The 14,022-nt window shown below is 41.6% G+C and overlaps 1 protein-coding gene across 1 annotated transcript in view; it reads right to left on the reverse strand.

Annotated features, from left to right (window-relative positions):
• Positions 1–9,983, reverse strand: part of enah (ENAH actin regulator) — a 100,711-nt gene extending 90,728 nt beyond the window's left edge. The window contains exon 1 of the mRNA XM_036549437.1: positions 9,623–9,983. Coding sequence (XP_036405330.1) covers positions 9,623–9,627 — 5 coding nt within the window. The 5' untranslated portion in view covers positions 9,628–9,983. The remainder of the gene's footprint in view (positions 1–9,622) is intronic.
• Between the last annotated feature and the right edge of the window lie 4,039 nt (positions 9,984–14,022).

Genomic DNA, 14,022 nt, shown 5'->3' on the forward strand with positions numbered 1-14,022 from the left:
AAGAACCCTGGGGTAAGAAGTCCTGTTGTAGTAATGAGCACAGCTCCAGACCTGGCTTCAAGGGGAGAAAAGGCAACTACAGTAAAACAGTAGAGCCACCAAACCGATACTGCACATTAAACTTGCAAATAAGAGGTGGGGTAAAGAAAGATCACATGCATGGATTTTCATACTGCAGATAGCAGGTGCAGAAACAATATGATCTTTCATCAAACAACCAATCGCTGTGGTTGCATTGTGCACATGAACACGATTCTTGGCAGGAAACGGTGACTGAACGTGTTTGGTTTGTTTATTATTGTTTTAAGGCCAAAAAACCGCGGTGCGGAACGCAGGTCTTGTGACTGTGGCCCGACACAGTTCCAAGCCTGCACCGTGCCTCAGCGCTCCCTCAGAGCACCGCCCAGGCCATGCAGACCATGCAGGGCCAGGGCACTACAGCTGCCACGGCGGTCATGTGTGATGCAAGTACCGAGGAACCGATTCCTTCCACTGGAGCAGATGCAACATCCCAGCATCCCAAATGGCAGTCCTCTGCGGAGGCGGCCGGCAGGCTCATCCGCAGTGTGAACCAAGGACAGGGGGAGGCTCCGCGTGCCAGGGAGGACGGCCTCAGATCAGTGCTCCGAACTGCAGTTTCAATCAACACGCCCACTGAGCGCGTGCGACGTTTCCCGCGGCCGTAACCGTCGGTAACCAGGTAAACGGCCGGCACGAGGCTGCGCCAGGGCCCACGAGGGAGCCACGTTAATCTGTTTATCGCTGCCCATGTCGTGTTTCTGTAATTTTCACTCAACCCCAAGGCCGGCTGAGCTTTTAAAAGGACGACATCAGGGGCTGGGTAATCCCGGAGCACACCCCCGCTCTTATCCACCCCGGGATGGCTGCCGGGGCTTGGCATCACCGCCAGCAGGCTGCGTGGCCCTCCGCACGTGACGCTCACAACGTAGCCATCAGCAAATCCCCAACTTGGCCCTACTGCTCTTACATCCACGTTTCTGCCCTCATAATCCCAGCATTCCTAAGTGGTCATTAGCGATTCACCATTCTTAAATGGTCAACGTGCTGGATGACTTTGGATGGTGATGCTGCTTATCTCATGATTGAAAAAGAAGAAAATACTATACAGAAAAATAGAATAAAACTAAACTAATCTTCTGCAGCTTAGGAGGCAGCCGATAAAACCAGACATGACCGCAAGACAAAAGGAAAATCAGATGGACGTGCGCGTTCGTGTCCTGTCACACAAAATCACGCAAACCCGGATTCCATGATCAAATCACACGCACGAGGAAGCTGCGTATGCAGCTGGTCCGATGGCAGGCAGGCGACAGCACAGAGATGTAATGAGCAGAGGAGCACAGAGAAAGTGATCTCCTGCTGAAAAGCTGTTTGTTGCTGCAATTCCCCCTGCTAATCCAGACTCCGATCCCTGAGACCCCAGGAGGGACAGACTGTGCTCTGACCCTAATGCCCATCTTACAGGCAAAAGTCCACAGAAGACAAAAGGAAAACTAACCCCTGTGTCTCTGAGCTTGAAGTTCCCAATAGAAGCCGTCATAACTTTAGGACATTAAGCAAGGGTCGGCTCATAACAATTAATCAATATGAGTAATGATGTTTGTGGTACGAAAAAATAAAGCAGACCCCCGGTCCTGTGTGTTCCTTGGGTAATTAGGGAACACAGCGGATTGTGCAGTCTGCATGGAGCCACAGGGAGGATAATGACAGGCAGAAGGGAGGCCTCCTCTGGCCCGCGGGGGGCTGAAGTGACATAGCTGACCCTCCGCGGTACCTGTGCCGTCTGAGGGCTGCCGCGGGAGGATGAGGTAATCCGAGGATGACAGCTCGCCTCCCGGCGTCACGGTCACCTCGCAGTTGGCTACGGAGACGCCTGCCCATCTGCCATTCATCAAACCTGCCTGTGCCCGGGCTCCCCTGCCTCACGGCAAGGACGCCCGAGCAGCACCGAGGGTGCAGGCGATCGAAGCGGGCAGTGAGAGCGAGGCGCACTACTGTTCGCCCCAACATGACTCAGCGTCTCTCCGAGGCTCTCCGACTAACATCCGATTCCTGCTGCACACCACAGGGAAGTCAGAGAGGAGGCCACAGAGGAAAGAGACATTTCATAAGCTAACAGAGAGGAAAGCGACAACAATCAAATTTTCCTGGAATAAATTTGTTGATACTGTCTTTCATGGATCCAACATATTTGACTTTAGACCCACAGGAGAGCATAGGACAGAACAACTCAGCTCAACCAGGTCTTAGAACTCTTTACACCAAGGGCTGCATGTTCATAACTGGGAAGAGCGGGTGTGCCAATGTTCTATTGGATGGGCCACACAAAGGATTAAAACTGGTAGTGACTAAGGGTTATTTCTGATATCTCTTAAACCTCTTCCCATTAAAGGCAGGACAGATGCTCTGCTGTGTCAGTCGGCCCTTAAATGTCAAGTTTGCTGCTCTAAACCAGCTGTTCCAAAGCAACATTCTGGAAATGTTAGTGTGAGAGAGGCTAGACATTTGTAACTGTTACTATTCCTGCTCTACCTGGCCTATCCCCTCTGAAGGCGTTGCTAGCTAGACCAAAGACAAACAAGCGCCAAAAAGGAAACCCATTTTTAATAATAATGGAAGCTACACTGGATGTCCTGTGCGACTTCCTGAAAAGGAGCCTAACGTGTCAAGGTATAAAGACACACCTAAAGAAAGAGCAGACCCCTGACACTTTGAAGGTTGAGATAACATTCCAGAGTGACAGAGTGAAATGTGACAACAGGTTACAGAAGGCACAGCCATTTATTTAAAGCAGCCTTGTAAAGTGAATAAAGCATTTTAAATGCATTACACCAAATCATCACGAGCACCATGTGAATAATGCATGATGGATTCGGCCTACGATCCCCAGAATGCTGTAACCTGGAGAGTAAGAAATGGGGTTCTGCAGACACTGCCTGAATTAAAAGACTAAAAACACAAACAAACTGGTCTTTTTCCAGACTTATTCAATGACCCAAAAGATGTGCCAATGATTTTTTTTTGTGTTTTGTTTTCTGTAAAACAGTACTGTACCTGGCACATCTAGCACGTTGCCTGGAAGATATTGATCATTACAGCAGTGCTGGAATCCTCCTTAATTTTGGAGGACAGAGAGGTGTCAGTACATGCTGGGTAAAGCCGTGCTGTACAACAGCTTGGGGAGACACAGTTGTACATGATCACAAATTGCCCTCACAAACAAGCATTCTGGAATTCTCTTGTTCTCTGCAAGCAGACTGACACATTGACACTGACAACCTTCCTCAATATTTCACCATGATTTGGGGGCATGGAGATTCAGTAATAACCCATTCATCTCAATAAAGTGGCAAGACATTCTTAACTCCTTTAAAGCACTATCATCTGATGTCATTCTGTTGCGCTGATGGTATTTGAGAGTTGGTTCAATTAAGGAGCAGCACAAAGTGGGGGGAGTGAAGTGAGATATCACTGGCTACTGTCAGAATTTTGGCTCCAATGATGGTATCTGATATAACTCATGATGCGCCAAAGGATTAAACAGCACCATCATTCCACAGCAGTTAAAATACCTGCACACATCCAGCGCAGACACACACACCAATTTAAACTGGGCATAAGAGGTGAAAATAGCCTCAGAGTCACTCACTACACCAAAGATTACGTCTTGCAAAAATAATTCAAGCATACAAATAAAGATGACAACCCTCCTTCATTCAACATTGGAGCTCTGATTACTCTTCTCCAGGGTGTGTGACCAGAGAGGCACACAGAGCGAAGGATGTCCTTCATTGACAATGACAAAAAAAAAAAAAATCAGTTTCCACTTTTCGGCACAAACTCAAACCTAAAAAGGAGAAGAAATGAGAAAGATTAAAAGTAGATTGGCTGAGAGAGCAGAGGGAAATGAAAAAGCTATGGGCAGATGGCGGGGAGTGGAAAGCGTAATACCTGCACAGAAACTGCTGAAGGAATGACTGGAAAATAAACCCGGTCCCCACGCATCCCATCTAAAGGGAGGGCATTCTGTCGGAGGATAATCATCTTGTAAAAGACAAATAAATGCATTACGGGTCTATGCCTTGATATCCAAGGTCACGGAGAGACAGATCTGCTGCTAGTTTGCATCTCTACCCCCCCAAGGCTGACAGGAACAGCCTTTTAGGTGGACAGCAGACTGCACTGTCATAGAACCCATCTGGCCTTTCTGAAAACAACCTGGGATATATGCTGTAAAAAAACAGCAATCAAACCTAAAATCTGTGAAAATTCTCTCTTCATGTCTGAATCGACAAAGAAAATAAATGGTGACCTTGACAGCTCAAGCGTCATCAGAATGTCTTGCATAAGTTATGAGCATCCTATTATGTATCACGAAATTAAGAGTTCTCGCAAAACACTTTAAATGCACCAATCACAAATTAGAGTTTCCTTGGGTGTTCTCCAACCCAAGTCGGCCACAGCAGGAACAGAGGTACTTATGCACCATGTTTTCTCAATTGCTTTAGTCAGGTAATGAAAAGAAGCTGAAGTAGATGTCCAAAGCACGTGTCCCTTATGATCATGTAACTAATGGCTGTTGGTGCACTGTATAAATGAACATTATCTGAAAGGTAGCCTAAGGCAGCTATTCTCATCTGACTGCTTGTGTGTATTACTCCACTTATTTTTACCTGCGTGTACATGTTTCAAAAAGATGCATAGAATGTTTCTACATACTACAGTTAAAAACTAAAAAAAGATCTTCATGTAGACGTTGGTGTATGTAATATTCTCAAACTAAGTTTCGAATATCTTTTGCCTGTGGTTATGATCATATGGTTTGACTTTTCTGGACAGCATAGTATCAGCAGTTTCCAGAAATAAGAGCTCTTGACATACACAAGCTGAAAACACGACCGGTTAGCAAAAAATTTAAATAAACAAGAAATTATTACTCTGTCCAACAGAATTCCAGACCAATTTCAGATAGCTTCCTCCTTTTAAAAACAGCACAACTGTTTGTAGTGACAATGTTTGAGCCCCTTCTCCAAAAATAATGTCAACCCCAGATATTTCATGCAGACCTTGGGCTTGTGAAAAAATGCCTTATCACCGAGAAAGCCAATGAGGACAGTATGAAATACTCAGATTTTGTGATTTCTGCATTTCTCTGAAACCACTTCAAATACAGTACTGTAAACGGTTACTTGCAGTTTTTGGCTATTTTTTTCTACAAAAAAAAAAAAAAAAAAAACTTCACTGGCACAAGCTCAAAAAAGCCAACAGGTTTCATTAGCACAACACAAAGCTGTGGCAAACACCATTGTACGGGACAGTCAACAGCTGCTTGCCTAATTAGGTACTAGAAATTTCTCACAACCTTCAAAGGGCTCAGGACAATGTTGTGAATAAACAAGGATTTAGGACGCTCAAACAAAATAACAGGTTGACATGCAAGAGCAATGTGCCAAAATTACTCTGCATGGTTCACTGGCGAGATACACAAATGCTTTCCATGCATAATACCATGACCAAATAATCAAATCCATCAGCTGAATCCACTTTCTGACAGCAAAGTTTTCTGTCTCCTTACATAACAACTTCCCATGGCTAAATACCATCATTAAACACTGAATGGGCCTTAATGACATTTCTCATTTAGTGCCATGTGTAAAAGACCATTCTTTTCTTGCACCATACTTGAGCTTTTACATTCGTACTCAGATAATTTCAGGAACTTACAAAGTCAGGGACAAAAGTGCAAACAGTACCGCCACATTACCAACAACACACACAGACACTACAGTTTATATGAATATGTATCATACTCAATACAGAATATGTTCTCTAACAAACAAAATCAACTAGTGTCAGAGTAAAAATTGCCTACAATAATTTACAAGAACAGACTAATGTTAATAACAACAGATGTGTCATAATTGGGTAGTGTAGCTGAGACGCAGTGTGAAACCTTTATTCTCTGGTGGAAGATGGCAAGTGAGCCCGCTACCCTGTCTGCAATGGGATGTCGTCGGCTGCAGTAGGGTTGTGGCTTTCCTACAGTTTGGAGAAAGGGTTCTACAGAAGTCGATGGCAGGCATAAGGCGCAAACTGTCAGAGAATATGTGGCTCGCAGCGTTATGGTTCATAAATCCAAGCACCTTGCTGTTAGAAAGGACAGCCAAGTGTTCCAACGGCCAGCTGAGCACTCAGCAGCCTCACAGGACACAACTTAATTTCCTCCTCTCCTCCACTGACACACATTCCAGTGTTTAAATGGACCAAATTAAAGTGCAATTCCTGGCAGAGAGGGGATTACCAAGGCAAAAGGAACTCAGTGGTAGGAGTTAGTCATAAAGGTCCAGCGAGTCGTCTCTACAGAGGGCAACACCACAACAAAGAAAGGCAAGAATGTTTGAGGCTCCCCTTTTCTAGACTGATTCATTCAAGTCCTTCAAAGGAGAAGGAATATTAGGGGTCATTATTCTTGACATGTCATATATTGCAGACTCAGTGGGCTGACATGTTATCAAACGTTTTCCACAATGTGGGTCTAGAACATTCTCTAGTGTTTCCATTCCAAAACGTTACCCTCCCTGGAATCTGATACACTATAGTATAAACAGGTAACCCAACAAAGACTACAAAGCAAACGCTGGCCTGCCCTTTACATTTGCGGTCAAGAACTGTGGTAACACACTGCTCAATTACACTCCTATTCATCCAATTTACCACAGTACATAAGCATATCACACACTTATAAAGGCAACCACAAATCAGTCAGAGCCAGACTGCAATATGTAAACATATTCACATTAGACAAGCTGATCTACAAGACAAAAACAGACACTGTTGCTTTGGTCTGAAGTTTGCATGCAGTTCTGAGACCTGCCGTTACAGCTGGGCGCATTCTCTGGAAAGGCTGCACCGGGTGCACTGAGTGCAAGAGACCTGTTTACCAAGTCATGGGCTTCCAACAGAGGGATACGAAGTTATGCCGTATATTCACTGCCTCTGCCTGTGCAGCGCTTACAATAGATTGTAAATTACATTACAATGATGACTGATGATGAAGAGTATTCACAATAGACTGAGGATTGCCATAGCCTTCTCTTCCCAGGGGGTGGGGGGGTGGGGTTTCATGTCAATGCCCGGGAAAGCGTGACAAGAAAATGCAACTGCGGTTCCCTGACACGTCCTGACAAATGGCCCTGAATCCAAGTCTCCACAGCTTGCCCCGCCAGTCACATAAAACCCACACCTGTCACAGCGGGGAAGCCCTGTCCCACTTCCATCTCTAAACACACACTACAGGCTGGCTGGACTCATAGCCACAGGGAAAACGGCCTGGAAGTGCTTCTCTTTCGAGGTGGTGAGTTTGTGAATGAAAGCTTGGTCTGACCAGCGCAGCAGAGGTGAACATTCACATTTCAGAATCAGAGCTGCATTTTCGTCCCAGTGACAGAGGTAGCAGAGAACTCGAACCAAAAGCAATGTCAGCCAAAGTTCAATCTTGCAGAAAGACGCAACAGCTGTGTCCTTTTAGTCCTTTCTTCCGAACCCCCTCTATGTCACAAGTCTGAGAGAGAGGCACAAATGATTGCCCTCACTAGGGGCGATCCTTTGATCTCTGACCTTTCACCAAGGCAGAGAACTCCCCCCACTGCAAAAAAAATGAAAGTGAGTTACAGCACCAAGGAAGCCCAACCAGAGCAGAAATCCACTTTGGTTGAATCGCACCTGGGTAAAGACTGACATGGTGTTGTGTGTAGTACCAGAGCGGGTCCACACGGCACAGATTCAGGTCCACCCAGAGGCACAGAGGCAAAAACATACACTTCAAGAGCCGTGGAGTGGGACGTTTACACAAAACCCGCCACAGCACCTTGCAACAAAACTTGCATTCAGAGAGACTACCGTTTCAGCTTGTCTCCTGCTCTGGTGTGTAAGGGCGAATCTAGCTAAATGCTCAAAAGCAACAGTACTGCATAGTTTTTCCTCAAAAAAGGGTTCCATCTGATCCACCATTTCCTTTGATTTTCTCATGAAGCACTCCTATCCATCCATTTCTGTCCATCATCCACTTAAACACTAGGACTTTACGGAAGCTCTTCCCTAGGGACAGGGCTTCTGATTCTACTGTGTGACAGGACACGTAATGTGTCAAAAAAAAAAAAAAACGTGTATTGTTTCTAGAAACATACAAATATAGAAGTAAACATAAGGTTGAATCTCCATCCCCTGCGAAAAAAATGACAGAAACAACACAACCTTGGATATTTTTGACCTTCATACCCAATTTCCTTAGCTCCAACATCTGTGGGGGTAGCACGATTCTTTACTGCAGTAAATCGATTTTATATTACAAAATAATGTGAGCACACAGGGGATTGCAAACAATGCCCTCAGACCAGGCTTGTATCATAACAAAACAAAAAGCAAAGTTTTGAAAAGCAAAGTTTTCCCAGATGGGAAAACTCCACGCTAAATCCTGGGGTCTAACCAAGACGTCTTTCATTACATACATAACTCACCATGCGTATCGGTATATTATAGGAATGATGTGATACACACAGCACAAACAAAAATACCTTATCAGGTACCGTGTGAATGACATTAACTGCAATACTTCAGTGATGCTGCATCACCCAAAATATGTTGAGACTCGCTATTAAAATGTACCTAATGATATTACATTTTAGACGTAGGTGTCCTTCTAGCACTTGCCCCAAACCAAAATTAATAAGATTTTATTTGCAAAGAAACACAGATAATTAGTCTAAGACAGGCGAGGTAGGCTTTAGCTGGCAGACGTTGGACACTAAATGCCGGTGCCCAAAATTGCTTGTGAAATTAAAACTCGTAGCACGTAGCTATACAACCACTTCCAAAACAAGATTCAAAAAAGGGAATGAAAATCCCAGCTACCTAATTAAACGATTTTTTAAATTTTCCCTGTTACTGAAAATTGCCCATAACAATTTGATAGTTATAAAAACAGATTAATTATAAAATAGTTATTTTGGCGTTTGGTTGCCTTCCTTTTTATTTGCGTTTATTGATTCCACTGACTTGCACTGCATTGCAACAAATGGAAAATGTTAGCCAGCTAGCTAGTGCAGCTGAATGCATCTTCACGTTCCTGCAGGCAGCATATGAGCTGGAAACGTGAATTCATATTAGTCCGTTTTTAGATTAACTCGCTAGATATTTTTTCAACGTTGACGACAACCACAAAATAATATTAGCCATAGCGCTCAAACCTAAAGGTTAACAAGATAGCTAGATAAGGCAAATAGCTAACTGGCTGGATGGCAACATTCGCACAGCGTTCGACGTCGAGACCCTCTTCAATTTACTGGGATAGAAAATATGACCATTTTAACTTTATTTATTATTTATAATTTTATTATTTATAAAACAATACAACATCGTATAAATATTATCAAATAAAAGTTAATAATAAGTCAACCGTGCAATGCATACATTTCCAGCCAGATGGCCACCTAAGAGCTACCCACCACACTTAAATGCAAGTTAAAATTATTTTGCAAGCTGAAATTTGTTTGTCGTTGCACGCTTTCTGTGGACAGCAAAGAGGCGGCTAGTTATTCCTTACCTCATGGTGATGTTTCCACACGATTAAAAGGAAACGCTGACCACTTTGTTTGAAAGGGGAGCTAGCTTGTTTGACGAGTATTCTGTTCTTTTTTTTTTAAGTTTTCAGAAAGTTCGCACTTGATTAACTACCGAATAACCACAAAAATATCAATGATATCAATGGAAAACTGCAGGACCAAAAATAGAGAAGTTGATTCCAGTAAAGTAAAAAAATAAAATAAAAAAATAAAGAAGCGTTTTTCCTACATGTTCTACAGCATCCCACGACAGTTTATGCTAATTTAAAGAACGGAAAGTAAACGCAACTCGGTGCTTTTCTCCGCGCTGAGACTCCAGTCGCTTCTAGTAGCGGCAGCGTGCCGCCGGGATCCCCGTCTCCAGACACAGCACTGACGCAAAGCTTTTCACAGCTACGTGGGGCACGTAGAGACGTACAGAGTTGCTGCAGCCACACCCCCCATCCTAGCAGATGGAAGTGCAAAGTGTTCCACGCTAACCGGGAATAAATCAGAGACGTTTGAGAAATCGAGGAAAATGGCTTTAATGCGCCACGATGCGGTCAACTGGGATTTTAAAAAATTTATGTCGAGTAAGAGTTTTGAAGACTTCTATATACATTGGGTATAGTGTCAAATAAAACTTGGTCTATTTGAATCAATGCCAGTTTCTTGTTAATCATCTTCATATTTAGAATAAGCAAAAGGTGAAAGAATATTGATGGGGAGTTGCAACGTTGCATAAATATTGTTCATTATAAATGTTCATTATTTTGTTGAGTAATGGTGAAGAACCATTATTAATAACAGACATCAACTAAGACATAATTATCAATAACATACATAAACTAATAATACAAAAATTAAATATCCACGTCATGTACTGCGTTATGTATATTGTCATTTTCTTATCTCGCATAGTGTAAACCATGCATCCAATATCAATTAATCTCCCTACCTTCGTTTCCTCTCCGAGAGGGAAATTTAGTTAGGCTATGTTGGTTTTTCCAGTTCAAGTGCTCACTTGAAATACAAATATTGCTCACATCTGGACATGTAAATTAATTTTTAAAAAATAGTAATAATAATAATAATTGGGTAACATATTTTATCATTTATATTTTTTATGTTGAGTCACTATGTACAGACATGTAGGTATTTGTACCTATCTTATATACACAATCATATCCATATGTTCATGGAGGCACTGACATTCAGTGGAATGTATTTAGCTCATAACAGAAAATTTAGAAAATAACATTTTGGATTTCTGGTCACCTTTCAGTATCAGTTATGTTCTTAACGTTTATGGAGTAAAGAGGTAATAATAGCTGGTAGATGTGTTAAATGTGTGTAAATTTATATGCCTGATGTATTTTAGATATTTTAAAAAGAGAAAAGTTACCCAGATTGTTCCTTGTGCTTTGACCATAACTTATTGACTTTTTGCCTTTTTTGTTTGTTTGTTCTGAAGAAGAAGTACATAAATGCATTTGAACACTACACAGCCTTAGTTGTAGTGAGGCAGAATAGCATTTATTACCCTTTATAAGTGGCTTAGCTGTGCAATTTCACATTCCACACTAGTTTTGGTCACTTTTTTCACATTTTGTTTCTCTCTAGAGCACTCAAAGTCACCATATTGTGATGCGCCTGCTTTACAATATCTGTTCCATACACCATCATTGCAGTCATCCAGTCAATAAAAATTTGGGGAATTCAATACTTCATTGACGTTGTATTTCATAGTCTTTTTTCCAAATAACTCCCATCCATATGAAGCAGCCTTTGCTTGTTGTTATACAAATTATTATTGCAGTATGGCCTACCAATCTCAACAAACGAACGTTTCTTTCTGTCCAACACTGTCAGCCCCATGCAAATATTCTGTCACCAGCAGTGACAGAAGTAGTTGTGTTGTGTTGTATACCATAAAAACCTCATATCAATGTGATATGTTTTTAATGACCTGTGTTATTGTAGATGAATTAGGCTCTTTAAAAAGGCAAAACAGAATCACATCTTAAGAAATAAAATAAAATAAAACTGAAATATTTAAATAGACAAATAGGAATTTGGAGAAACCCAATTTCATTTTAACATCAATTAGTTAAAGGGAAGTTCAGTCGCCACATCCTATTTGAATTGCTCAGTTAGACAAAAAATATTCTAAATTTTATTTCAAATATCAACTTACTTAAATGCATGAAACTGAAATTCCTAGACCCAGTGTCCCCAGAGGGGTGCAATTTGCGCTGACAGAGGTCAGTATCGGGTCTTTGATGCCCTAGCACAGGTGGCCAGACTCTACAGCTTCCTGGGCTGGTTAAGTGGGAGGAGACGTCCCTGTAACTGTCACCCATTTGATTTGATCCATATAGGTCACAGTCCAAAAATGCCACAGTGACATCATGGTTTCTATGGACCACTCGGCGACATATTTGGAATGCAATGGCTTGGATCGTTACAAAAAAGATAACAAGCTAGTATTTCCTGTGTTAGTACCATCCAAAATGTCAAGGGTTGTTGAAGCCCATACACATACACTGTTACATGTTGCTTCTCAATTGAGTTGAAATTCAGCTCCTCCTCATGAGAGATCATGAAGTGTGAAAACAGAGGTGGACTGTCACCAAGAAATAAAAATTATAATAATAAAAACCTTGAACGTATTGCAGTGAAATTGACATTTCGACTTTAACAGAATTGTCAAATCAGTTTCAATTCCCTTGGTGCCACCTGCTGGACTCTCTTCAAAATAGCTTTAAAGTTGTTTAAAATGGCATTCTCAATATAACCCATCAACTGCCAGTCTCACTGACACAGAATATTTTTGTCAGTGGAATGTAAAACTGTATACCTTGTCAGGATGAATACAATCTGTCAAGCTCTTTGAAAGGGGACCCTTTAAGTATATTTAATATTAGGGCTAACAACTGTGACCTTAAAAGCGTGGAACAGATTGTAGGCTCAGTTAACATTTACCATGGATACATTCGTGGAGAAAATATGAATATACAAAAAGACCAAATCTGGAAATGGCAGAATTTGTAAAAATGTTGTAACTGACTTTAAATGACTTCCTGAAACATGGCAGATTACTTGTGTTGAGTACTTAGGAGGTGGTCCAGTATTTTTGTTCCACGCTGGGGCATATATGGTTTAATATTTAGAATTTGGCTTCATTGTTAATATGTAAGTTAAAAAGCTGTATTTGGCCCATTAAAAGTCATTTAAGTGTTGAGAAGGACCATGTTGAGCTGTTTGTGGACAGACACAGTCCACTATCCACGTCTTGTCACTTGTGCACTGCAGTATGTGATTATTGACTGCTTTTCCTGTGGAACCAATGAAATCACTCCACTTAACCATTTCACAGAGAAATGTAAAAACTTACTGAGTGATAATTTTTCACATCTAGAAGTGAGCACGGTCAACAATAAAACATTTATTTATCAAATCTCAATCAGCAGAAAACAATTAAGCCCTATATTTCTGTCTCTCCCAAGAACTCATGAAAGTGTTCAAATTGCAGTTCTATGTCCACTAGAGCAATTATTCTGTTTAAAGCCTTCAAGGTCCATTGGGTAAACATTGGTTGCATTGCATCAAAAGCCAAAATGCAAAATGAGGACATGTCAGTTTTTTCATTAAAAATGCAGGGACAGCCATACATGGTAACACAACAAATCAGGTAGTTCTTGACATTGATTAGTTTGTTTTCCAGGGTATATCACATACTTGCTTTGTTAATACAATTATGCTATTTGCCTATACTGTGTAAAATAATATCCTAAAAAACGCATTCAATTATGACATGAATTGAAACACTAATAGATATATTAATGTAACTCAATATTTGCATTACAAATTACAAATCAATATTTAGATGAATAATTTTCAATAACATTTCTTAAATTCTATTTTGCAACGCACTAACTTTTTCAGGGCGATAGTTTGCCTAAAATAAAAAGTCTCTTCATTTTGCATCACACTTAGTGCAGCCTTGGAATGGATACCCGTGACATTGTAACCCAAGTAGACCGTGACATTGTAAACCGAGTAGATTAATGTCTCTTTGTTGCCTCTAGGCGGCGAAAATGTATTTTATTTATTTGTATTTATGTCATTTGAAATTGCAGCACCTCCATGGGTGTACAACGACAAAGTGTATTTTATTAAAGTGTGTTAATGTCGCTAGTAATTGCAGTACCTCAGTGAGACCACGCTGAGGACGCCCAATCAGAATTCGGAAGATGTGACCAGACCAACTTTCATCTGTGTTGTTACGGTCGACTCTGTAAAACGCGACCGCATCATTTGCGCGTTCTGGTCGTAGTCTCTGATCCTAGATCAGAGCATAAAATTGTACAACAGGTGGTGGTAGCGGCCAGGATAGGCG

Source organism: Megalops cyprinoides, chromosome 17 (assembly GCF_013368585.1).
Source record: "Megalops cyprinoides isolate fMegCyp1 chromosome 17, fMegCyp1.pri, whole genome shotgun sequence".
Classification (NCBI taxonomy): domain Eukaryota; kingdom Metazoa; phylum Chordata; class Actinopteri; order Elopiformes; family Megalopidae; genus Megalops; species Megalops cyprinoides.